The sequence below is a fragment of the Canis lupus genome, chromosome 26, assembly GCF_011100685.1.
Source record: "Canis lupus familiaris isolate Mischka breed German Shepherd chromosome 26, alternate assembly UU_Cfam_GSD_1.0, whole genome shotgun sequence".
NCBI classification, from domain to species: domain Eukaryota; kingdom Metazoa; phylum Chordata; class Mammalia; order Carnivora; family Canidae; genus Canis; species Canis lupus.
In genome coordinates this window covers 10259941-10287294 of record NC_049247.1, presented here as the reverse complement: position 1 = coordinate 10287294, position 27354 = coordinate 10259941, and the positions used below count along the sequence as shown (strand labels likewise).

Sequence of the window (27354 nt, the reverse complement as noted above, 5' to 3'; positions counted from 1 at the left end):
GCTCTAGATTTCCTGCCCGCCCCCACGTCTCACCCCAGATATGAATCAGGTGTTTCTCCTTTATATACTCCACTTTCCCTATCACGGGTAGGACTACTAGTATTGTAGCGCAAGGTCTCCGCCATTAGGTTTTAAGGTTCTTGAAGATAGGAGCTATGACTTAGTGATAAGGGCCCAGCAGAAAGTAGGAATGTAACAACTCCTTGTTTGGTGAAAGATTTCCATGGGTAAATATCTAGGAGAGGAATGATGGATCAAAAGGCATGATCCCTTTATGACTTTTGGATATATGTGGCCAAAGTGCTTTTCCAAAAAGACCATGCTGACTTAAAGCGCTACCAACAACAGATGATGTGTTTGCCCAAGAGCTTCACCAACTCTGGATTGAGATTAAAATCTTATTTGGGAGTGCCTGGGTGGCTCAGTTGGTTAGGCATGCCTTTGGCTGGGGTCGTGGTCCCGGGGTCTTATGGTCAAGCTCTGCATTGAGCTCCCTACTTGGTGGGGAGCCTGCTTCTCCTTCTTCCTCTGTCCCTGTCCCTGCTTGTGCTGGCTCACTCTCTCATGAATAAATAAAATTTTAAAAAATCTTATTTGAATTAATAAGTGAACAATGGTTCAGTGCCACATTTAAAAATAGCTAGTACTTGTTGAGAGCTTTGTATATTTCAGGCATGGTGCTAATAGTCCTGCCCATCTTAACTAATTTGATCTTCACAAAAACGCTATGAGGTAGGTACGATTACTATGATCCAATTTTTTAAAAAACGATTTTTATTTATTTATTCATGAGAGACACACACAGAGAGAGGCAGAGATACAAGCAGAGGGAGAAGCAGCTTTTCCCTGGGGAGCCTGATGCAGGACTCGATCTCAGGACCCTGGATCATTACCTGAGCCAAAGGCTGATGCTCAACCACTGAGCCACCCAGGTGCCCCCATTATGATCCAATTTTACGATGGGAAAACTGTAGCACAGATGTGTGGAATGTCTTGTCTGAGGTAATGTGCAAAGGATCTGGGACCCAAACTCAGGCAGTCCATGCATGATTCAATCCGTACTATCCTCACATTATTTAACCAACTCACATGCATCATTCAATGCACCATCCTCAGGGAACCTTCCCTGTTTCTCAATCCTGGTCCCTGGAGTTCTCATTCTCTGTGGAATAACCTGCTCCAAGTCTCTTCCCTCTCCTAAGCTTCACGAACCTAACCTTTCCCTGCACAAAGTAGACACTCAGCCCAAATATGGAGCAGGTGCTTCTGTTCTTTATGCTCCACTTCCCTCATTACAGATAGGACTTCTTGCCCTTGGGGAATACTGAATTAATGAAAACATAAAGTGTGGGGATATCATTTTTTAATTTAAGTTTTTGCAGTAGGGGAGTTTGTTTGCAAATTGGCAACTCAGAATTTTCTGGTGCAGCAAGGCCTCTGGTGCCCACAAGGCGACGCCAGAGGACACAACAACTCTTGAAGCTCCTATTAGCAACAGGATCTGTACTTAATGCTGCTTCATCTTGGGCTTTTCATCAGCGTAGAGGCTTGTCCCTTAGTTATGGTAATTCAAAGGAGCACCAAGGAGAATTTCTCCCTCTTCCTTTTCATTTTTTTTTTAAGATTTTATTTATTTATTCATGAGAGACAGAGAGAGAGAGAGAGAGAGGCAGAGATACAGACAGAGGGAGTAACAGGCTCCCTGCAGGGAGCCCGATGTGGGACTCGACCCAGGGTCTCCAGGATAACGCTCTGGGCCGAAGGCAGGCACTAAACTGCTGAGCCAGCCAGGGATCCCTCCCTCTTCCTTTTCAAATATCTCTTTCATCCGATTTCCTTTCCGTGCTGCTTCATAGACCCACCCATGAGTTGAAATCATCTTCCTTGAATGAAGAAGAGGGAGGAGGAGAAGGAGAAGGAGGAGGAGGAGGAGGAGGAGGAGGAGGAGGAGGAGGAGGAGGAGGAAGAAGAAGAAGAAGAAAGAAAGAAAGAAAGAAAGAAAGAAAGAAAGAAAGAAAGAAAGAAAGAAAGAAAGAGAGAGAACAGGACCTTACCAGATCATTTGGGGGAAAAAAAGATACTGAGTAGTAGGTTTATGTTTCCTCTTTGAGACTGATTAGTGAGATGGAAATAATCAATTTCCCCCACAGTTTCTGTCAGGGTGTGTGTCTGTATAGCAGATGTGTGCATGTGTTTTTTTTCCTTGGTGTTTTGAAAAACCTTAAAAATTAACATGGATGCTTTGTTTAAAACTATTTCAAGCTCTATTAAGGCTTTTCAAGGACCACTTATCTTCACACCACACCGCATTTTTGTGAGCCCAGTAAGGATTACAGACTCATTTTAGACAGTCAGCTGGTACAGAAAAGCCAGCAGAAGGGAGAGATATTGCAAAATCCCAGAGGGGCCCCAGCTTGAGCTGAGGCCAATGAACATCAGCAGCAGCTAGGGCAGAAGGGAGATGGTCTCCATCAACAAGCTTGCTGTCTCTTGAGGAGATGCCTCCCAAGGGAAACTGAGGTCCAACCTACCAAAAGCTATTCTTCCTGTTTTCTCATGTTTCCTCTTTCTTCCAACTTAAGGGTTACTCAGCCAATACCTTCTCTTTGTTTCCTGTCCCAAACTCCATTCTCGAATGGAAGAGTGGAGAGGACAATTCTAAAGAAAAGAAATCAGCTGAGTGAAGTAAGTCAGTTGTAGAAGGACATTATATGTTCTCATTCATTTGGGGAATATAAATAATAGTGAAAGGGAATATAAGGGAAGGGAGAAGAAATGTGTGGGAAATATCAGAAAGGGAGACAGAACATAAAGACTCCTAACTCTGGGAAACAAACTGGGGGTGGTGGAAGGGGAGGAGGGCAGGGGGTGGGAGTGAATGGGTGACGGGCACTGGGGGTTATTCTGTATGTTAGTAAATTGAACACCAATAAAAAATAAATTAAAAAAAAAAAAGAAAAAGAAAAGAAATCATCAACCACAGGGAGTCCCTGGGTGGCTCCCAGCAGTTTGGCGCCTGCCTTCGTTCAGCCCAGGGCGTGATCCTGGGGTCCTGGGATCGAGTCCCACTTCGGGCTCCCTGTGTGGAGCCTGCTTCTCCCTCTGCCTATGTCTCTGCCTCTCTCTCTCTCTCTCTGTCTCTCATGAATAAATAAATAAAATCTTAAAAAAATAATCAACCACAACCCTTTTCTTTTTATGATCCTATGAATATGTTTCCTGTGTGCATGGTATGTGTGTGTGTGTGTGTGTGTGTGTGTGTGTGTGTGTGTGTGTGATCTTGACTAATTTTGGATTCTCTGCCTCCAGGCTTGCAGCAAAGAGTTCTTATGACCAGGGACTTTCTTTGTCTTTCTGACCATTCTAGAAATTCCCAATAAATAGTCTTTTTCCAGAGGAGGTTCTATAAATATTAATTCATCAGCTGCCTTATCATGGTACGGTGGCAGCCACGCAATCTTATGACTAATTAATAACTGTTGCTAAAATATTAAATAACTATTCATTATGCAGTCTAAAGACTTGCAGCCCTGGATATGTGCTGTTTTCATTAATTGGGCTGAAGGACAAAAGTTATTGGTGGTCTTGACTCCTGATCTTGAAATATAAATGATAAGAGCAAGAGAATGTTTCTCTGAGCTATACAAGAAGGTTGTTTAGATTCTCAAACCTGGGCATTTAAGAAATTGTGATGGTTGCCATTAGATTTGGAAACTGTGAGCAAAAGGAAAGAGTAGTTTCCTTACAGCCAAAATACGGAAGCTGAGGGGCACCTGGGTGGTTAACCATCCATCAGTTGGTTAACCATCCAACTCTTGAATCTCAGCTCAGGTCTTGATCTCAGGATTGTGAGTTCAAGCCCCGCATTGGGGTTCATGCTGGGCATGGAGCTTACTTAAAAATAAAAAAACAAGGTAAGGAAGCTGGGATTGTAGAATGAGACAGACATGGGTTCAGATCTGAGCTTTTAAACGATTTTATTTATTTATTCATGAGAGACACACACACAGAGAGAGGCAGAGACACAGGCAGAGGGAGAAGCAGGCTCCATGGAGGGAGCCTGATGTGGTACTCGATCCAGGGTCTCCAGGATCAGGCCCTGGGCAGAAGGTGGCGCTAAACCGCTGAGCCACCTGGGCTGCCCCAGATCTGAGCTTTTAATACTTACTGGTTGTGAGAACATTGAGCAAAGAATCCTGTTGAGCCTTGATGCCCCAACTGGAAGGGAAGATAATGTTACTCCACTCAGAGGGCTATTGTGAGGATGTATGAAATGGTCATTTCATCACATTCATCTGTTTTATTGTTTTCATGGTACTGATCTGCTCCGAACTGCTGGACTTCGTGTTCTTTGCTTCCTGACTGTCTCCCTTACTTGATTGTCACTATCTCACGAGAAGACTTTTCTGCCTTAGAGCAATGTCTGTTACACAGCAAGAATCAAGAAATATTTGTTGAATGAATAAAAAGAGAAGGGCCATCTTTCCGTGGAATATCTTCAACAGTTTTTTTTTAAAGATTCTATTTATTTGAGAGAGAAAGACAGTGAGAGCAAGCACAAGCGGGGGTGTGATGTGGGGAGAGGGAGAAGCAGGCTCCCTGCTGCTCAGCAAGGAGCCTAATGCGGGGCTCTATCCCAGGACCCTAGGATCCTAACGTGAGCCAACCGGGACCCCAGGATCATGACCTGAGCCCAAAGCAGACACTTAACCGAACGGCTAAGACTATTATAGCTGTCTAGGTCTCAGAACAGAGAGTAAGTTTTTCATATATTAATTCATATAATTTATGAATTATAATAATATTCATATCTCCATTCTATATACCTCCCAGGATTTGACATCTACTACGGAATTAACAAATGCTTGTGGAATAAGTATCAAAAAAATGAAATTAAAATCATGATGAGGGGCGTGAGATCATTGTAACAGTGCTATGAATATGAATTATTTATTTAGGAGGGAGGCAGTGAAGAATGGAGCCTAGTATGGGTTCAGATCTCAATTCTGCCAATTCTTAGATGCCAATCACTTAATTCTGAGCTTCAGTTATTTTTTTAAAAAGATTATTTATTTATTTATTTGAGAAAGAGAGTGAGTGAGAGAGAGAACAGGAGCGGCAGGAGGAGCTGAAAGAGAGGGAGAAGCAGACTCCCCCCTGGGCAGGAAGCCCTACTGACTCAGGGCTCATCGATCATGGGACTCCAAGCTGAAGGCAGACTCTTAACCTACTGAGTCACCCAAGCACCCCCCTGAGCCTTACTCCCCCCCCCTTTTTTAAATTTTATTTATTTATTCATGAGAGACGCACAGAGAGAGGCAAAGACACAGGAAGAGGGAGGAGAAGCGAGCTCCATGCAGAGAGCCCGATGCAGGACTCAGTCACAGGACTCTGGGATCTTGCCCTGAGCCAAAGGCAGACATTCAATCATTGAGCCACCCAGGTGTCTCTGAGCCTTACTTCTTGTTTGATGGGGCTGTTAACGAATACTCTGAAGGGTGTTCTGGTGGATAAATGAATAGGCGTATTCTGACTCCTAAGTGCTCAATAGCTTGTATTATTTTGTCATGAACATTCACTTGCATTAATATTCTTCATAAACATTATTCTGAATGACTTCATAATATTTAATCTTATGGATATACCATTATTATGGTTAACCATTTCCATATTGTTGAATGTTTAGGCAAGTTACAATTTTTCTGCTCATAAACAGTACAGACCTGTACATCCTTTTTTTTTTTTTTTTCCTGTACATCCTTGTACATGCAACTTTGACTATAGGGGTCTGATTATTTCCCTTGAACAACTTCTTCAGAGTTAAATTACTGGATCAGAGGGTATGCATCTTAATGTTCATCTGATTCATTTGCTTATTTATTCCTTATGAATACTATTTTTTCAGAGCAATTTTAGGTTCATAGCAAAATTGAGAGGAAGGTACAGAGATTTTGCATATGCTCCCTGCCATCACACATGCATAGCTTCCTTGATCTTCGCCGCCCCCTCTAGATGGTACATTTGTTGCAACTGAGGAACCTACACTGACACATCATCATCCCCCAAATCCATAGTTTACATTCTGGTTCACTCTTGGTGGGGTGTACATTCTAAGCTTTTGGACAAATGAATAATTACATGAATCCATCATTATGGTACCAAACAGATTATTACTATTTTAAAGATTTTATTTATCTATTTATGAGAGACACACAGAGAGAGAGAAGCAGAGACACAGGCAGAGGGAGAAGCAGGCTCCCTGAAAGGAGCCCTATGTGGGACTCGATCCTGGGTCTCCAGGATCATGCCCTGGGTGGAAGGCAGGCGCTCAACTGCTTGAGCCATCCAGGTGTCCCCAAACAGATTATTTTTACTGCCCCCAAATCCTCCATGCTCTGCCTAGTCATCCCTCTCTCCACACCCCAAAGCCCTAGCAACCACTGATTTTTTTCTGCCTTTTCCAGAATGTCCTATAGTTGGAATCACACAGTATGTAGCTTTTTAAAAATGATTTATTTATTTATTTTATAGAGAGGGGGAAGGGCAGAGAGAGTCCTAAGCAGACTCTACAGATGAGCGCAGAGCCCAATGGGGCTCCATCTCACAACAGAGCCCCATGCAGGCTCCATCTCATGATCTGAGATCAGGGCCTGAGCTGAAACCAAGTCAATTGCTTAACTGAGGATGCCACACAAGCGCCCCACATGTAGCCTTTTCAAATTGGCTTCTTTCACTTAGTAATACACCTTTAAGTTTCCTCCATGTCTTTTCATGACTTGATAGTCATTCCTGTTTTTAGCTCTGAATAATATTTCATTGACTGGATGGACCTCAGTTTATCCATTCACCCACTCAAGGGCATCCTGGTTACTTCCAAGTTTTGAAAATTATTAATAAAGCTGCTATTAACGTCTGTGTGCATGGGTTTGTGTGTGTGTGTACATACATTTTCAAGTCCTTTTATATCAATGAGTGCTTTTTTAAAAATTCTAAGTGCAGGGCAGCCCTGGTGGCTTAGCGGTTTAGGGCTGCCTTCAGCCCAGGGTGTGATCCTGGAGTCCCAGGATCGAGTCCCACGTCGGGCTCCCTGCATGGAGCCTGCTTCTCCCTCTGCCTGTGTCTCTGCCCCCCCCCCCCCGTGTATTCTCATGAATAAACAAATAAAATCTTTTAAAAAATAAAATAAAATTGTAAGTGCAGTACAAAGACAGCAATCTTCACCGCAACCATTACAGACCAGTCCCACTCTGCATGGCAATTCACATTAACAATTTGGAATGTGTTCTCCCACACATTTTTCTCTACACACGTTTCTTTCCTCTATTGTTTTAATAAAATGGGATGGCGGGCGTATTTTTAAGATGCATGTCAATCAGTGTTGAATACTGATGAAAGAAAACAATAGTTAAAAAAAAAAAAAAGAAAACAATAGTTCAACTCCCACTAGGTCGCACTTATTAAGTGCCAGATGCTGGGCACCAAGCATTGTGACCGGTGCTTTATTTTCATCAGGTTTTGAGTGCTTATGGAGTACCAGACACTTTAGTAAAATAAGCAGCACCTACTGTGAGGCTCTACCGAGCGCTTATGAACAAGTGTTCACTGTGCCCAATTTTTGCATATACCTCATTTAAATATGAAAGCAGGAAATGAACCTCTAAGTTCTGTCGAGGATGGGGCGTTCTGGCCCCTGCGAAGGATGCACACCCGAGGAGGGAGAGGAGGGGAGGCGGCGGCTTCTTCTGCTGGCGCACGGCAGATCCCGGGCGCCCCTGGGTGGCTAGAGGTAGAACGAGGGGGAAGGTCAGTCTGAGGACAAGACCCATCGAAAGGCGAGGCATAGAGGTCCTGCAGATTTGGGAGGCCCGGGCCGCCTGGGGGCGGGGCCAAGCGGGGGGCGGAGCCTGTATTGTCCGCTCCGCGGGGCATGCCGGGAGCCCCGCCCCCAACATGGCGTCTTACTGACAGTTGGCTGCCGAGCGGCAGAGGCGGGTCCTGCTCCTCAGGGCGGCGGCGGTGGCGGCGGGGCCGGGGTCTCCCGGGCCGGGGGTGGGGGGATGGCGGCTCGGACCGCCTAGGGCGGAGCTGCACGGGCGACGCGGCGAGCGGGGCGCTGCAGGCGGGCGCGGCTGCTGCTGCTATGGACTGGTGATCTCGGCGGCTGCTGCTCGCGTTTCCCCCGGGCCGGGCGGCTGCCCCTCACCGTCCAGCCCTCAGCCAGGGCCATGGGCTCGTCGGCGGCCGCGGCAGCTGCGGCGGCGGCGGCCGCGGACTCGGCGCAGTGGCTCTCGGTGAAGGAGGAGACCATCTTCCTGCACGACGGGCTGATCCGGGTCACCGACCTAGCCGAGCTGCCGAGCGAGATCCTCGGGGCCCCGGAGGCCGCCGACACCGACTTGGAGGTGAGCGAGGCTGCTCCCCGGCCTCTGCCAGCCCATTAGCCCGCCCGCCCCGCACCCCAGGGCTCGGGCCATCGCACCTCTGCCTCACCCCCACCCCGAGGCTCCCCAGAGTGTGCCCCGGCAGGTGTGTGGGCGCAGGGCGGACAGGTGGGGGGCCGCGGCCGCAGATCCGCAGCCCGCCCGCCTCCCTGCCTCCTCAGGGCCTCAAGCTCGCGGGGGATTGCATTTGTGGTTTCATTCTGAGCGTTCTGACACCCAGCATTTTATTAGACTGTCACTCGGCACGGCCTTCACGCCCTGGAGGAGCCACCGTCGTCTCCCCGGCTCTCTCCCCTCCCCCACGAGCCCTCTGGACTCACTTGCAGGGCACACCCAGGTTGCTTAGCTTTGGGGACGTTTTAATTTTAACGTTGTATACCTCTCCCTTTCTCATTGCCAGTCCTATGTTGATCTCCACCTCGCCGGTACCCCCACCCCCGGAGGGTATTGGCAGCTGTCGGTCCGTGATGGACAAACCGGTAACTTCTCTGTGTCGTGCCTCGGACCGACACGGGGCCTTTGTCAGGGAAGCGAGCGGTGTGGACAGCGAGGGTGATGCTACAGGGGCCCTCCGTGCGCTCTCCGCAAGGGGTCACGGGCGCTTTAGGCCTCAAGGCCTTTTTCGTGAGCTCGGGAGTCGCCGGGAAGCCGTGAGCCGTGGCAGGTGCAAAAGCAAATCTCCGCATTTTTGCTGCTGCTGGGTTTGGAGCAGAAGGAAACCAAATATCTCGGTTGTTGAGAACTTTCCACTGACTTCACTTGGTTTCATGTTTGCCCAGAGGTGGGAATACTGGCAGTATCCTTTCATCCAGGCCAGCCGATGCTGACGCTGCACCCCCTCCACTTTGGGGTGATATTTTGATGTGTAGGTAGCATGGGGTGTCATTCCTACTGTCGCAAGGAAGACTCTCTAGGGTAGGGCGCAGAGAGGATGGCCTATCTTCTGGCTAAAAACGGAATGCGAAAATCTTTTGTGTTTTGCGGTTTTGCATGCACTTTGGCTTTCAGCACAAGGAACGTTTATAGAAATGGATTAAAATACATTACAGTGTGTTTCTGGAAACGGTAGTGATCAGATCGCGTTCGCCAAGGCGTTTGGGCGTGCTTGAGATGCGAATGCGTTCCACTGTGTTTTGTGTCTGGGTTTGAGGTTGAGGTTGCAGTATTCCCATTGTGAACTCTTAATTGACTTATTTTTCAGTTTGGCCACCGAAAAGGGAAGAAGTTGATAGGGAATTCCTAACATGGGATTATGGTTTTATTATGCCTCATTTGGGCCTATTCTAGAAAAAGCAAGTGTTTTATTGGCTTGAAAAGTCAACGGGTATTATGCTATGATGGTGGAATCTTTTTATTTAATTGACTTTGTTGTATGTGAAATGTGGAAAGTGGATGCTCTTTTGTTCCTTAAACACTAAGTTTAGAGATCCCAAAATTTGATATGTATATAACATGTTTATTTTTAGGATTAAAAAGGTAGGAATAGTTCAAAATAACTGAGCTGTTAAGTTGGCTTTCCCAAGATGTTTACTGCAAAAATGTATTATTTGTCAGCTCTTTCCACAGAAGAATGATCTCAAAGAAAACCTCCCTGGTTTGGTAGATTTTTAAAAACTCAAAGAAAATGTATGTTCTGACCTTCCATGACTGTCAGTGGTGAAGAACTTTTTTCATTTCTTTCCATTTGCTATATAGGCTAGCTATATTGTATCAGTAGAAATGGATAGCTAAGAATATTTTTGTGGCTGTTAGATTTGTGTTTGCAAGGGTGTATTAAGTAATATTAAGTATATCCTATGTGTCAGACATCATCTTATTAAGTTCCCAAAAGAATCCTAGTAGGTAAATATTGTTACCTGTTGGAACAACTATAAATGTTGCACCCATTGTGCAGATGAGGCAAGCAAAATGCAGATTAAGTATGTGACTTACTCAAGGTCACACATAGAGATCTTGGACATTAACTGGGTCTGTTGGTCTCTAACATGTCTGCTCCTGATCATAATATTCTACTACCTCCTTGTATGTATGATACTCATATTTGTAATTATCTAAAATTTCATAACTGGATACAGATAGGATAATAACCAGATATTTTTATATCCTTTCTAGTAACCTATTTTTTTTTAATATTTGAGGAAGATTAAAGGTTCATCAACTTTTTAAAAAAAACTAACATTGAAATGCTACCACCCCTATGAAGTATGCTCTTCTAAGCCTCTTCCAGTAGACTAGCTGGATAACAATTTTTTTTTCACAGGCTTTTCTAGTTAGAATCCTTCCGTTGAAGTTTTGGATTAGGACAAATTTGGATTAAGCTAACTAATTTATGACTGGCAATATTAATGCATACCTGTGTACTAATTGCAGTAGAATCTCAGGATTTTAGAGCACGAAGGGGCCTTAGAGATAATCACTTTCCTCATTTTAGAAAAAAGTTATCTGAGGTCCGGAGCTGTTATGACTTGGTAGTGAAATTAGTTATGTCAGGACAGGTGACTAGATCCAGGCTTTCCTACCTTTGAATTCCAGTGTTCTTTTCACTTTGTAAGTGCTGCTCAAAGTTAAATGTCCATTTGAGAAAAGAATCCATCCTATGAAGTCGATTAACATTGACTTAGCATTTTAATTTAAGCAAGAGCCCAGCATTTGAATTAAAATTTTTCTTCCTATTTTTTCTTCCTAGTAAATTCTAAACAGATTTAATCTATCTATCTATCTATCTCTCTATCTCTCTATCTCTCTATCTCTCTATCTCTCTCTATACCCAAGATGGGGTTTGAACTCACGACCCTGAGACCAAGAATCAGGTGCTCTTCCAACAGAGCCAACCAGACTCCTCAGAGTTTATTTTTTTAATCAATAAATAATGTGTAATCAACAAATTTCTTCAGTAAGTATTTGTGGAATTCAGAAGTGATCTGGGCCCACTGTCCTGGGCATTGAAGATGCAGCAGAGGATAAAATAAAACCTTTGTCTTTAAAAAACTTTTATTTGAGTGGGAAGATATAGACAATAATGATAATCAAATATGTAGTCTATATATGTATACATGTACATAATACCTGATAAGTGCTGTGGAGACAAATATAGCTGGGTAGGAGGAATGGGGAGTGATGGTGGGGAAGGGCTCCCTCTTAGGATGAGCAGGAAAGGAGAGCACAGAATGGCATTTGAGCAGAGCCCCGAAGGAAGTGAGAGTGTGCCTACCATAGGGGAAAGTACATCCTAGACCGAGGACAGCAAGAGCTAGGGCCCTCAGAGGGCAGCAAGCATCTTTAGAGGCCCTAGTTTGGAGCTCTGAGCCCAGTAAACCAAGGGGAAGAGGAGGATGATGAGAGATGGGGGGTGGGTGGTGGTGGTAGTGGTGGTGGATGCAGATCAAGTAAGGCTGGAAGATAAGGACTTTTTTTTTTTTTTTTAAAGATTTATTTATTTATTCATTCAGAGAGAGCGAGAGAGAGGCAGAGACACAGGCAGAGAGAGAAGCAGGCCCCATGCAGGAAGCCCGATGTGGGACTCGATCCTGGGTCCCCAGGATCACACCTCAGGCTGCAGGAGGCACTAAACCACTGCGCCACCGGGGCTGCCCCAAGATAAAGACTTTGAATCCACTGGAATGTATTAGAAATGAAGAGTGGAAAAAAAAAAAAAAAAAAAAAAAGCAGAGTGAGGGCTTTTTTTCTTGGTGTTTAAAATAGCTACCTGAAAAAATAAAATAAAATAGCTACCTGTATTTATTTTAATTTCATGTTGTTGGCAGAAAGTGAAGGTGTGTAGGAAATTATTTTTTTAAGTGTGAAATAATTTAAGAAATTATTTTTTTTTAATTTAAGAAGTTAAAAAAAACTTAAAAATGACAACTCAAATATTGCATTATGCATTACATTTCCTAGAACATTAGTCTTTTTTTTTTTTTTTTAAGAGAATTTACAAGACAAAAAGGAATAGCTTATTTGTGGAAGTTCCAAAAGGTTCCTGTTTCCTATCTCATTTTGCTTCAGACTCCAGTGGGGACGGGCATTGCACATATGGATGTTGACAGAAAAGCTCATTGATTTGCCCAAATTGGCTAAGCTATTTTGTACCCTGTAGTTTTTTTTTTTTTTTTTTTGTACCCTGTAGTTTAATTTTGAACTCAGGCATTTAAGTTAATATTTCTTATTTTTCATTGTGTGTGTGTGTGTGTGTGTGTTTTAATAAGAACCCACCCCATCCCCACACACTTATGCCAATTCAAAAGACTTGAACATGAAGGTTCATTGCAGCTTTATTTGTGCTTGTCAAAAACTGAAAACAATCTAAAGGTCCATCAACAATCTAAACAGATGTGATTTATGCTGGGTGGAAGAAACTAGATAAACAGGAATAAATATTGTAAGATTTCACTTATGTGAAATTCTAGAAAATGCAACAATAATTTGTGATGGTTGTATATTATGCATATGTCAAAACTCATCAAACTGAGTGTTTTCAATATGTGCAGTTCATCGTATGCCTGTTACATCTCACTAAAGCAAACGAACAAACCCTATGTAAACCCAGAATGCTTTACTTGAGAACTATTTAGGAAATGAGAAAAGGCTCAGGAGGGTTTTTTGTTTCCTGTTTGTTGTTTTGCTACATGAGGGAAGGAGTCAATCAACTGAAATGAGTTAAGGCTTTGAATACTTAGGGTACATTCAGATGAAGCCTTTGAGATGATGCTTTATTTTTTAAATTTTTAAAAAAGATTTTATTTATTTATTCATGAGAGAGACACACACACACAGAGGCAGAGACACAGGCAGAGGGAGAAGCAGGCTCCATGCAGGGAGCCTGATGTGGGCCTTGATCCCGGGACTCCAGGAGCACACACTGGGCCAAAGGCAGGCGCTAAACCGCTGAGCCACCCAGGGATCCCCTGAGAGGATACTTTAGATTTATAAATGTTGATGTATTCTCCTAGGAGGATACCACCAGCCAGTTTATCCTTTGGTCAGATTCATTCGGAAGTGGTTTATGTACTTTTATAGAATTCCACATTCTAAATTTAGAAGAGGTAATGAATAAATGAATAAAACTACCTTTGCTGCAAGTAAAGTTAATGACAGTGTAATTAATGAGCATTGGAAGAAGAGTCAACTGAATCTTTGTGCAGTGTTCTGTGAGCTTGAGCAACAATGGCTCAACCAGCTCTCAGGTTTGGCTGGCTAGAATGAAATACCTTATGACTGTGGGAGGCAGTATTTGCCTAAAGGTCAAAATCAGATTTAAAGAGTAAGATGGGGACTGAAATTCTAGCCCCATACTAGCTGTATGATTTTAGGCAGTTCCACACCTTTAGTAATCCCTGGTTTCTTCTTCCACTGCAACTACCTTGTCATCATTGTCCCCACCTCTACTTATCGCCATGACCACAGCGTCAGCATGTTGTGTGCCAGGCTCTGTGCTAAGCACTTCACACCCATTATCTCATTCAATCCTTGTAAAAACCTTATAAGTTTGTTACTTTCGTTATCCTCATTTTACAAATGAGGAGACTGTGGCACGGAAGTGAAGTAACTTGTCAAAGGTCATATAATTAACAAAGCTGAGAGTGAAATAGATCTGTCCAACTCTAGCCCAGGGTCCAGGTTCAAAAATTATGTTAGACACCTCATCATTTGTAGGAGGGGAGTAATAATAGGGTTAATGTAAGGATTAGATAAGGAGGGATGTGATTATGTACTTAGAGTATATGGGCTGTCTTTATAAGGTGCTTCATTGCTGGAAAGTTGTTTTTTGCATATTCAGTCAGCTGCCCTTTGTATATGAAAGCAAAACTGTGCCATTGGCAAAATTTTCTTTCTTCTCAGGATGCCTGGGTGGCTCAGTGGTTGAGCATCTGCCTTTGGCTCAGGGTGTGATCCCGGGATCCTGGGATCGAGTCCCATATCGGGCTCCCCATGGGGAGCCTGCTTCTCCCTCTGCCTGTGTCTCTGCCTCTCTCTCTCTATCTCTCATGAATAAATAAATAAAATCTTAAAAATTTTTTTTTCCCCTCTTGAAGTGGATAGTGGAGATAGGGTGTGTGTGTGTGTGTGTGTGTGTGTGTGTGTGTGTGATCCCTCTGGAATTTTCTTCCTTCCCAATTTGTTTGCAGTCTGGCTAGGCAGATGAGATAATAGTTTTCATTTCAGTTTTCCTCCAATTGTATGTCTAAGGTCTTGCTAAATAAATCAGTTTTGATTATTATCTGTCTTCTTGGCTTTCATATTGACTGTCACAAAATAACACCTGTTGGCCTGGGCTAACAGGTAGATTGTCATGCTCCTGTTCTTTCCTAAGTAATAAGGTATCTGTAGTGATAATTATGAAAGGCTTGTCAAGTCCCAAAAGGACCCCATGCTCTCTCCTCCCTCCCCCTCTTTCCGTCTTGTTTTACAGTGGTGTTTGTGGGATGAACACAAGGAGCATAGTCTGCTTTTTAAGATGTTTAGTCAATATTTATAGACAAATATAAATAATAGCAGGTGATCAACTGTAGGATAAATGCATAGCTACTTCCAAAGGAGAGAAGACTGCAGATATATATATATATATATATATTTAAGATTTTATTTATTTATTCATGAGAGACACAGAAACAGAGACACAGGTAGAGGGAGGAGAAGCAGACTCCATGCAAGGAGCCTGATGCGGGACCAGATCTCCAGAACCCAGGATCATGCCCTGAGCCAAAGGCAGATGCTCAACCGCTGAGCCACCAGGTGTCCCAAGATTGCAGATATTGTATAACTATTACTCTATTACTTTCATCCTGCTTTTTTTTTTTAACACAATTTATGGATCCATTAAAATATTTTTTAATTTTATTTTTTTCTATTAAAAAGTTTTAAAATGAATACATGAATATATCCTTATAAAAAGTGGAAAAACAGATGAAACTGAAGTGTCTTTTACATACCATCCCTAATCCGGGTCTCCATCCACTCCTCACCACTTTTATTTTTATTTATTTTTATTTATTTTTTATTATTTTTTATTATTTTATTTTATTTTATTTTTTTCCTCACCACTTTTAAATCAGTACTCAAATTTTTAATGTGTTCTTTAAGATCTTGGTTTTTTTCTTAATATTTTATTTTTAGGCAATGTCTATATTTAAGGTGGGGCTTGAACCCATAAACCCAAGATCAAGAGTTGTATGTTGCATGTTCTACCAACAGAATCAGCCAGGTGCCCCAAGATAATTTTTAAAATATTTATTTATTCATTTGAGAGAGAGAGACAGAGAACACAAGCAGGGAGAGAGGCAGAGGGAGAGGGAGAAGCAGACTCCTTGCTGAGCAGGGAGTCTGAGGAGGGACTCCATCCCAGGACCCTGGGATCATGACCTGAGCTGAAGGCAGACGTTTAACCATGTGAATCAGCCAGGTGCCTCCTCCAAGATCACTTTTGAATGTGTATTTTTATGTGTGTTTGTGTGCATATATGCTTTTTATTATTTTTTTCTTACAGAGAAGATGTGATGCTAGACATATCTTTTCATCACTTTTTAAGCCAATGATATATATGTGTATATATATATATATGTGTATATATATATATACACATATATATATATATATACACACACACACACACACACATATATGGCAGAGACATAGGCAAAGGGAGAAGCAGACTCCCCGCAGGAGCCCCAATGTGGGACTCGATCCCGGAACTCTAGGATCACGCCCTGAGCCAAAGGCAGATGCTCAACCACTGAGCCACCCTGGCATCCCACCAATGATGTGTTTTGATCTTCCTATACTCCATATACAGATCTACCACATTTTTTTTCAGTGCTGCATGGGACTCCAGAAATACTAGTTTATCTAGCTGTTCCCTGATTGATGGGTGTTTTAATTTCCTGTTGCTGTGCTAACAAATCCTCACAAAATTAGTGGCTTAAAACAACACAAATTTATTCTTATCTTTGCTCTTATGTTTCTGGAAACCAGAAGTCTAAAATGAGTCTCACTGGGCTGAAGTCAACTGCTGGCAGGTCTGCTTCCTTCTGCACGTTCTAGGGGAGAATCTGTTTCTTGGCCTTGTTCACAGCTTCTAGTGCTTCTTCCTCTCTCTTGAGAGTGTGTTGCCCTGGTGTCCGATCTGTCATCACACGTCTTCTCTTTGGCTCCTCCAGCATCGCTTTTGTTAGGACCCTTCTTCTTCTTCTTCTTTTTTTTCTTTTTTTTTTTTTTAAGATTTTATTTATTTATTCATGAGAGAGAGAGAGAGAGAGAGAGAGAGGCAGAGACACAGGCAGAGGGAGAAGCAGGCTCCAAGCAGGGAGCCTGTCGTGGGACTCGATCCTGGGTCTCCAGGATCACACTCCGGGCTGAAGGCGGCTCTAAACCGCTAAGCCACCAGGGCTGCCCCCCCATCTAACAACCCTTAATTTAATCATATCTGCAAAGTCCTTTTTGCCAACCAAGGTCACATTTACTGGTTCTGGGGATTAGGGCTTAAATATCTGTAGGGGGGCATTATTCAGGCCACCACAATGAATATTTTCATTCATTGTGGTGTTTTCAGATTTTCACTTTTTTTTATTTTTTAATTTATTTTTATTTTTTATTTTTTAAAGATTTTATTTATTCATGAGAATACACAGAAAGGAGAGAGAGAGGCAGAGACACAGGCAGAGGGAGAAGCAGGCCTCCCTCTGAGCCACCAGGGCTGCCCTTCACTATTTTAAAAAAAATTTTTTTTTATTTGAGAGAGAGAGGGACAAGTAGACCGTGCATTGAGCACCGGATGCAGGCCTGGATCCTGTGACCCTGAGATCATGACCTGAGCTGAAACCAAGAGTCAGACACTCAACCTACTAAGCCACCCAGTTGCCCCTTCAGTTTTCACTATTAAAATTCGTCCTTCAGGGAACCCTGGGTGGCGCAGCGGTTTAGCGCCTGCCTTTGGCCCGGGGCGCGATCCTGGAGACCCGGGATCGAGTCCCACGTCGGGCTCCCGGTGCATGGAGCCTGCTTCTCCCTCTGCCTGTGTCTCTGCCTCTCTCTCTCTCTCTCTCTCTCTGTATGACTATCATAAATAAATAAAAATTTAAAAAAAATTTATAAAATTCGTCCTTCAGGGCAGCTCCGGTGGCGCAGCGGTTTAGGCTGCAGGCGGCCTAAGGCGTGGTCTTGGAGACCGGGGATCGAGCCCCACTTCGGGCTTCCTGCATGGAGCCTGCTTCTCCCTCTGTCCCCCACCCCCCTGAATAAATAAATAAATCTTTAAAATAAAATAAAATAAATAAAATAAAATAAAATAAAATAAAATAAAAAAGTCCTTCAGTGCATATATCCTTGCATGCCTGTTGTGTACATGTTGGAATATTTCTCTAGAGCAGTTTCTGAAAAGCAGAATTGCTGGATCATGGGTGACCATTAAAAAAATTTTTTTTTTCCTAAGATTTTATTTATTCTATTTGAGAGAGAGTGAGAGAGCACGAGCAGGATGGAGGGACAGATGGAGAAGGAGAAGCAGACTCCCCAAAGAGCAGGGAGCCTGTCACGGGGCTCAATCTCAGGGCCCTGGGATCACGACCTAAGCCAAAGAAAGCGGCTCAACTGACTGAGCCACCCAGATGGCTGGTCATTTTAAATTTTATTAGATATTGCCAAATTGCTCTCCAGAGTTGACCATATTAGTTTGTACTCCAGCAACAGTGTTTGGTAGAACCTCTTTTCCTTGCACCCTCAAAGAGATTATTTTAGAATTCATGGATTTGCTTAATTTTATCATTTGCTTAAGCCAATGGCTTTCTCTCCAAAAGAGTGAGCCTATAGATGTAATTGGGTACCTGGAAATACTAGCTAAACCATGGTCAGCTGAAAAAAGCCAGAGTGTTCTGTTTTGCTGCCTACCTCTTATCACTTCACTTCAGAGGACTTCTCTTGCAGCTTGATCTTTGCTCCTGACATATACTCATTTTGGTTGGTAATCCAGTTAATACAGACCACGTCCATATTTAGGCAGGAGAGAGCAACTTCTTATTCTGATAGTCTGGGGATGCTGCCAGACTTGAGCAGTGCCAGGGAGCTGCCCATTCTGGGAAGAGACACACTGGCCCCTGAAGTGTGTTCAGAGTGCATGGTGGTTGTTAGGGAGACTGTTTAGGCCCAGATTGTCTTAAAATTTTCTCTCTTATGTGCCAATATAAAGGGTAATTCTACCTTTTTTTTAAACCTGTATGAAAAATAACTGACATTAAGTTGATTGTATTTTTTTAAAAGATTTTATTTATTTATTCATGAGTGACAGAGAGAGAGAGAGGCAGAGACACAGGCAGAGGGAGAAGCAGGCTCCATGCAGGGAGCCTCATGTAGGACTCGATCCCGGGACTCCAGGACAACGCCCTGGGCCGAACGCAGGTGCTAAACCACTGAGCCATCCAGGGATCCAAGTTGATTGTATTTTTATGTTATGCAAAACTTTTTTGCTTATAAAGAAGTAATACATAGATGTAGAAAATAAAGAAAACCCCTATATGTGTAAGAGAGAAAAGAAATATCCTTTGTACCATCTAGAAATAGTTATATTAATTTTTCACTATTTCCTTCCATTCATATATTTATATATAAATAAAATTGAGATTAAATGCTATATATAGTTTTATATCCTTTAAGCACTTATTGGGAACAATTTTGTCAAATTAGATTTAAAAACATAATTTAGGTGGGCAGCCCCGGTGGCTCAGTGGTTTGGCGCTGCTTCAGCCCACGGTGGGATCCTGGAGACCCAGGATCGAGTCCCATGTTGGGTTCCTTGCATGGAGGCTGCTTCTCCCTCTGCCTGCGTCTCTGCCTCTCTCTCTCTCTCTCTCACTCTCTCTCTCTCTCATATGAATGAATAAATAAAATCTTAAAAAAAAAAAAAAACCATAATTTAGGGAAGCCTGGGTCGCTCAGCGGTTGAGCACCTGCCTTCAGCTCAGGTCATGATCCCAGGGTCCCAGGATGGAGTCCCACATTGTGCTCTCTGCAGGGAGCCTGCTTCTCTCTCTGCTTGTGTCTCTGCCTCTCTCTCTCTGCCTCTCATGAATAAATAAATAAATAAAATATTAAAAAAATAAAAACGTAATTTATTTTATTTTATTCCTTTTTGAAAAATTACTCTCTACATCCAATATGGGGCTTGAACTCACAACCCCACAATTAAGTAAGAGTCGCATATTCGGGCCACCCGGGAGGCTCAGTGGTTTAGCGCTGCCTTCAGCCCGGGGCGTGATCATGGAGCCCTGGGATCGAGTCCCATGTCAGGCTTCCTGCATGGAGCCTGCTTCTCCCTCTGCCTGTGTCTCTGCCTCTCTCTCCTTCTGTGTCTCTCATGAATAAATAAATAAAATCTTAAAAAAAACAAAACCAAAACCAAAAACTATAATTCTTAATGGCTACAAAGTAATTTGTGGATATATTTTGGTTGTCTTGTTGTATCTTAGTGCTTTTTCCTCACATCTGCTGGGTTATTTTCTTTCTTTCTTTTTTTTTTTTTGAAGATTATATTTATTTGAGGGAGAGAGAGAGAGAGAGAGAGACGGTGAGAGAGCGAGCACAAGCAGGGGGGTGAGAGTGAAGCAGGCTCCCTGCTGAACAGGGAACCTGATGTGGGTCTCCATCCCAGGACCCTGAGGTCATGACCAGAGTTGAAGGCAGAAGCCCAACCGACTGAGCCACCCAGGCACCCCACTTTTTATAAGTTTGTTTGTTTATTTATTTATTTATTTATTTATTTATTTATTTTTATTTATTTAAGTAATCTCTATACTCAACATGGGGCTTCAACTCAAGATGAAGAGTCACATGCTCTACTGACTGAGCCAACCAGGTGCCTCACATCTGCTATTTTATTTTTAAGAAAGATTCATTTATTTATTTTAGAAAGAGTGCAAGCTGAGGGAGGGGAGGAGGAGAGGGGGAGAAAGAGGGGAAGACAAGCAGACTCACTGCTGAGTAGGGAGCCTGACCTGGGGTTTGATCCCAGGACGCTGAGATCATGACTTGAGCTGAAATCGAGTCAGATGCTCAACTGAATGAGCCACCCACATCTGCTATTTCAAAGATAATTCCAGCTTAGAGGAGGCCAAAAAATTTTTGTGTTTAGTGTTGTTTGATAAATTGTAAATTTGTAGTAATTATTTAAATGTGTTTCTGTGATCCATTGCTACTGATAGTTTATAATTTAAGGGGATTTTTATTGTGCTGTATGATTCCTTTCCTGATAATGTTGAATATTTCTGAGGAGCTTTGAGTTTATAAAGTGCTGTTAAGAACAATTGTAGAATAATTAATGTTCCGTGATGGGACACTTGGGATGGACACACTTAAATCCCTTGTGTTTCTACTGATACCTGCGGTTGGCTGAATTACTAGGTCATAGCACAGTTTGTAGCAATTTTAGATTAACAATAGGAGATGTGTAATTTGCAAACCATTTTATGCAAATTGTAGGTTTAGTAATTCTAATGACTACAGATGCGTATTTTATATCAACAAAATATTGGGGCGCCTGGGTGGCTCCGTGGTTGAGCATCTATCTGCCTTTGGCTCAGGTCGTGATCCCGGGGTCCTGGGATCAAGTCCCACATCAGGCTCCCTGCGGGGAGCCTACTGCTTCTCCCTCTGCTTATGCCTTTCTATGTCTCTCATAAATGAATGAATAAAAATCTTAAGAAAAAAATACCAACAAAATATTAATGTTCAGCTTGTATTTGTAATGAATCTTTTCTGTGTTTACTATATTTGCTTTGTGCTTTGTAGTTTGTATTACTGATTTCAAATGAACAAAGACTAATGTAACTATTTTCAGGGCAGACTAGAAAATCTGGACCTCCTATCTCTTTCATATGTTTGCTTTTCTTACTGTTGAGATAAAATAATTAAGAATGTTAAAGGAAAATCTGTGTCAGCATATTTTCATCAAAACCGTGGTACATAATAGAAGAATGAGTTTCTTTATTTCTTGATTCTGATTCCCTTTGATCATCCAGTTGTGGTGTAGCTGAATGACAACTACTGGTTTATTTAATCTAGAAAGGAGCAAAATGGTTGGAAAGGTAAAAATATACGTGGGTAACTTTGGAGGAAGCATGTTTTGAGCTTATAATAAAAGAAGTTTCCTTTCCCTCAGGTGTTCTGAACCTGAAAATAGAATTCAGGCACCATCTATAGAATTCAGGGGATCTATGAACTAGAATGGGGAAAATTTTATCTTTATTTACTCATACCTTAGATGAAATTCAACATTTCCTTCAAATATGAATGTAGTAGAATCCTAATAGTACTGGTAGAACCTGTGACTTTCTATGACCAGTACAAATCATATATATTTTCATATCATATTGTAGATGTTAAACATATCTTGAAATATTGTTTATGTTCACCATCTCTTGGAAATTAGGGTAAATATTGGATCTTGTTATTCAATATACTGAGAATGAAGCTCCTATATATATATTTTAAGCTCCTATATTAATAGTACAAATAAAGCATTTCGGTAACTGTATTACAGTATACTGTAATTGAAGTTTATAATCCCATCTATTTTACACATTTACAAGCATTATCTGAGAAGGGTCAACAGACTTCACTGAAAGCAAATGGTGAAGGGCCCCCCGAGATAGCCTTTCTTTCTCCCAGCATCTCTCCTGTTTTAGTTCAAGTTTGCTAAAGACCAGCATAGTTTGCAATTTTCTGAAATAAAAGTGACCACATTTTGGAAACTCTGTTAGAGTTTAATATTTTCTCTGTTAGAAAATGTTATCCTCCTACAAATTTTTCCATTACCTACTGACTGCAAACTATTAACTAGTATTAATTTTCTTGGATAATCTGATTTTTGACCATTTGCCAAACATGTATCATTAACAGTGAAGCTTTTTTTTTTTTTCTTTTTTTAAAGATTTTATTTATGGGGATCTCTGGGTGGCTCAGCGGTTTGGCGCCTGCCTTTGGCCCAGGGCACGATCCTGGAGTCCCGGGATCGAGTCTCACATTGGGCTCCCGGCATGGAGCCTGCTTCTCCCTCTGCCTGTGTCTCTGCCTCTCTCTCTCTCCCTCTCTCTCTCTCTCTCTGTCTCTCATGAATAAATAAATAAGTAAATCTTAAAAAAATGTATTCATTTATTCATGAGAGACAGGGGGAGAGAGAGGCAGAGATATAGGCAGAGAAAGAAGCAGGCTCCCTGCAGGGAACCTGATGCAGGGCTCGATCTGAGGACCTCAGGATCACGATCACGACCTGAGCCAAAGGTCGACACTCAGCTACTGAACTACCAGGTGCTCCTATCTGTCTATCAGAGGGGGGGGGGGGGGGGAGCTGGTATGGAGGGAGGGGCAGAGGGAGAGAGAGAATCTTAAGCAGGCTCCATGTCTAGTATAGAGCCCTGCCCAGGGCTCAATCTCATGACCCTGAGATCATGACTTAGGCTGAAATCAAGAGTCGGATGCATAACCGCAACGGACATTCAGGTGTGCACCTCCCCCTTTAACTTTGTAATTGTAGCTCATGAAAAATACTAAATTCCATATATGTATAACATATTTCTATTGAATAGCACTTCTTTTTTTTTCTTTTTCTTTTTTTTTTTATTTATGATAGTCACACACAGAGAGAGAGAGAGGCAGAGACACAGGCAGAGGGAGAAGCAGGCTCCATGCACCGGGAGCCTGACGTGGGATTCGATCCCGGGTCTCCAGGATCGAGCCCTGGGCCAAAGGCAGGCACCAAACCACTCCGCCACCCAGGGATCCCCAATAGCACTTCTTATATAGTGGTTTCAGCATACTGTGGCCCTCAGGGTCACGTCTAGCAGTCTGTTTTTATAAAGTTTTACTGGAGCAAACCAGCTCATTAGTTTACATTTTTTGTATGCCATTATGCTACAATGCAGAGTTGAATGGTTGTGACAGAGACCCTATGACCAGCAAGTCTGGGGGTTTTCATTTACACTATTTTCATTTCATCCGTTCGGTGATTCTATGAAGCAGTAGAGAAGATATTATTTCACGAAAAAGGTTTTGAGAAGCCAACTAATTTGTCCAAGTTCATGTAAGTAGTTAGTGCTAGGGTTAGGACTCTCGTTCTGAGTGATTTTCCACTATACCTCTGCTATTTAGTAAGCACTTGAGCTGATAACCTGTTATCTCTGGGACAATAATTAATGGCTCCTATTTTTTAAAAAATATTATTTATTTATTTATTCATGAGAGACAGAGAGAGAGGCAGAGACACAGGCAGAGGGAGAAGCAGGCTCCATGCAGGAAGCCCAACGTGGGACTCGATCCCAGGTCTCCAGGATCACGCCCTGGGCTGAAGGCGTCACCAAAACGCTTAATTGGTCCTATTTTAAGTAAGAGCTACACACTCAGGCCTACACACAGCTTGCCCAAACCTTCAGTGGTTTCCTATTTCCTGTGAACCAAAATAATAATTCAAGGTTGCTATGATTTGGTTCCATTTTACCTTTCTAGCCTTTTATCTCTTTACTTTCTATCCCCCGATAGTTTGTGAAATAAATATATTTCACAAACTCATTTTCTACATTCTCTCTTATAGTCTCGGCTCATAGGGTTCTATTGCTCTGGGGAGCCCAAACTCTACTTTTGGAACCCTACTCTTTAGCCTTCAAGCTGCAGATCAAAAGGCAATCCTCCATGAAATTTTCATGATGCCTATGGTTAGAAACTGTCACCCTATTTCTTACACTGCCTTATAAAGTTATTTATTTGCATGCTTGATCATTATACTCTCTTGGAGGGCAACCCCTGCTTAGTGTACATTATGGTGTACCTATTAACATAGCTCAAGCATTAGATGTGGGTTGAACTGAATGCTAAGGAGAGCATTTAGAACAAATTTGAAAGGGTGGGATTTAATAAATAATATCATGTGTTGAGGACATAGGTTAATGGAGAATAAGATAAGAATAGTTATTTTTAATGAACGAAAGTAGCATAGGTGAGACTTTAGGATTTTTTTTTTTTTAAAGGAAAGCCTTTTTTTTTTTTTTTAATTTTTATTTATTCATGATAGGCCCACAGTGAGAGAGAGAGAGGCAGAGACACAGGCAGAGGGAGAAGCAGGCTCCATGCACCGGGAGCCTGACGTGGGACTCGATTCCGGATCTCCAGGATCGCGCCCTGGGCCAAAGGCAGGCGCCAAACCGCTGCGCCACCCAGGGATCCCGCCTTTAGGAATTTTAATTGCAGTTATGGTTTGCACTTTAGATAAGAAAGAGCACATCGGAACAGTTGTCATAAATGCTGCCAACCCTGGAATGTGGATAAACAATATGGAGTTAACACGTTTGATTTTATATAGAGCCCAGCAAATTTTACATAGAGTATAATGGATTCCTGAGAGATTTGTGAAAACAGCTAGATAGATGGAGTTAATAAAAAAATACTTTGCTCTAATCATCATTCTAAAAATCTTTTTTTTTTTTAAGATTTTATTTATTTATTCATGAGAGACACAGAATGAGAAACAGGGACATGGGCAGAAGGATGAGCAGGCTCCCTGTGGGGAGCCTGATGTGGGACTTGAGCCCAGGACTCTGGGATCACTTCCTGAGCCGAAGGCAGGTGCTCAAACACTGAGCCACCCAGGCGTCCCTCATTCTAAAAATCTTAATGTATTTGAATGGATTTTTGTTTAACTTAGTTCTATGGTTAGTGAACGTGAGCACTATTTTTTCAAGGTGTTATTTTTAAGTAAACTCTGTTCCCAATGTGGGGCTCAGACTCATAACCCCAAGATCAAGAGTTTTTTGTTCTACTGACTGAGCCAACCAGGTGCCCTGAACTTGACCACTGTTGTATTTATTTTGAACATTTCCATGTAGAGATTATTTTTTTCTGGGGTTTCAGTGAATTTTGTTCATTCTTCAGCTTTTTCTGAATGGCAGTGCCTTGAGGACTGGAACTGTCACAAAGTTTTTTTTATAGAATTTAGCATAATCAGTTACTGATTAGTATGATAAGGCTGTTAGTCATAATTTATTTAAAACATTATAAAGTACTTTAAACTTTTAAAATTAAAATATTGGAATTTAAGATTGGGGTGCCTGGCTGCCTCAGGCAGTATAGCATGACTCTTGATCTTGTGATTGTGCGTTTGAGCCCAAAATTGGGTCTAGAGATTATTTAAAAGTAAAATCTTTAGGGTGCCTGGGTGGCTCATTTGGTTGGGCATCTGACTCTTGGTTTCTGCTCACATTGTGATCTCTGGCTTGTAAGATCAAGCCCTGTGTTGCGCTCCCTGATTAGTGGGGAATCTGCTTCTTTCTCTCTCCCTCTGCTCTACCACCCCACTCCTGTGTTCTCTTTTTCTCTGTCTCTCTCAAAGAAATAAATCTTCAAAAAAGTAAAATCTTAAAAAAAAAGAATTTTAGAAAATTTGCAAGATATAAAAAAGAATGCAAAGAAGAAAATAAAATCACTTATATTACTACCACCTACAGATAAGTATAGTTCCTATTTTCATGTATTCCCCTCCAGAAATTTTTTAAAAAAAGATTTTATTTATTTATTTATTCATAAAGATTTTATTTATTTATTCATGAGACACACACAAGGAGAGAGAGAGATTGGTGCAGAGACACAGGCAGAGAGAGAAGCAGGCTTCACACAGGGACTTGATCCCGGGTCTCCAGGATCACACCCCGGGCTGAAGGCGGCACTAAACCACTGGGCCACTGGGGCTGCCCCCTCCAGAGATTTTTGTATATATGTACACTTACATACAAACATATTCTAGGGTTGGGATGCCTGGGTGGCTCAGCAGTTGAGTGTCTGTCTTTGACCCAGGGCGTGATCCCAGAGTTCCCGGATCGAGTCCCAAATTGGGCTTCCTGCATGGAGCCTGCTTCTCCCTCTGCCTATGTTTCTGTCTCTCTCTGGGTCTCTCATGAATAAATAAGTAAAATCTTAAAAAAGATTTTACACACAAAAAAAACCCCAAACATATTCGAGGCAATTAGGATCATTGTATATACATTTTGTGTCTTGTCCTTTTCACTTAACATTGATACTACTTGGGGGTCATTTCTCCATTTTCAGTATTGTTGAGAATATACTTTTTAATACCTGCATAGATATTAAAGTCTGCATGGTATTTCATTATGTAGATGTTCAGTGATTTATTTACCCAATCCTCTATTTGGATAGTCAATTCTGTTAAAAAGCTTTAAAAATTAGAGAAATTGGGGGATCCCTGGGTGGCGCAGCGGTTTGGCGCCTGCCTTTGGCCCAGGGCGCCATCCTGGAGACCCGGGATCGAATCCCACATCGGGCTCCCGGTGCATGGAGCCTGCTTCTCCCTCTGCCTGTGTCTCTGCCTCTCTCTCTCTCTCTCTGTGACTATCATAAATAAATAAATTAAAAAAAATATTAGAGAAATTGTTATAAATAGTGAGACTTTTTTTTTTTTAAAGATTTTATTTATTTATTCATGAGAGAGAGAGAGAGAGGCAGAGACACAGGCAGAGGGAGAAGCAGGCTCCATGCAGGGAACCTGACGTGAGACTTGATTCTGGGTCTCCAGGATCAGGCCCTGGGCTGAAGGCAGTGCTAAACTGCTGAGCCACCTGGGCTGCCCTAGTGAGACTTTTCTAAGTGGGCTATAACACACATATGTAACCTTCTAGGATTATTTACAGTAAGTCCGAATGAGCCTTTAGAACTATGCTCTAACTGTACATATTGATAACATTGTTCATTTTTATATGCCTAAAGTTTTCCTGTCGTATATAGAATACATAAATTATATGTGTAGTCTTTTACTTCCAGAGGTGCTTTAATTTATTTTGGGAAAGCAACGCATGGTTCAAGATTGCGGAGGTTCAAAACAAAATTCAGGGAAAGGTCTTCTTCCTAGCCCTGTCTCCCCAGCAGCAGCTGG

The 27354-nt window shown here is 42.2% G+C and overlaps 1 protein-coding gene across 7 annotated transcripts in view; it reads left to right on the top strand.

Moving 5' to 3' along the window:
- The first annotated feature begins 8178 nt into the window (after nucleotides 1-8178).
- The window catches only part of HECTD4 (HECT domain E3 ubiquitin protein ligase 4), a 188882-nt gene continuing 169706 nt past the window's right edge, over nucleotides 8179-27354 (top strand). For 3 of the 7 annotated variants that reach the window (XM_038575138.1, XM_038575139.1, XM_038575136.1), the window contains exon 1: nucleotides 8180-8402. In XM_038575138.1, coding sequence (XP_038431066.1) covers nucleotides 8226-8402 — 177 coding nt within the window. In that variant the 5' untranslated portion in view covers nucleotides 8180-8225. Of the gene's footprint in view, nucleotides 8403-27354 lie in introns of all 7 variants that reach the window. The other 4 variants (XM_038575142.1, XM_038575141.1, XM_038575140.1 and 1 more) reach the window with 2 other exon arrangements.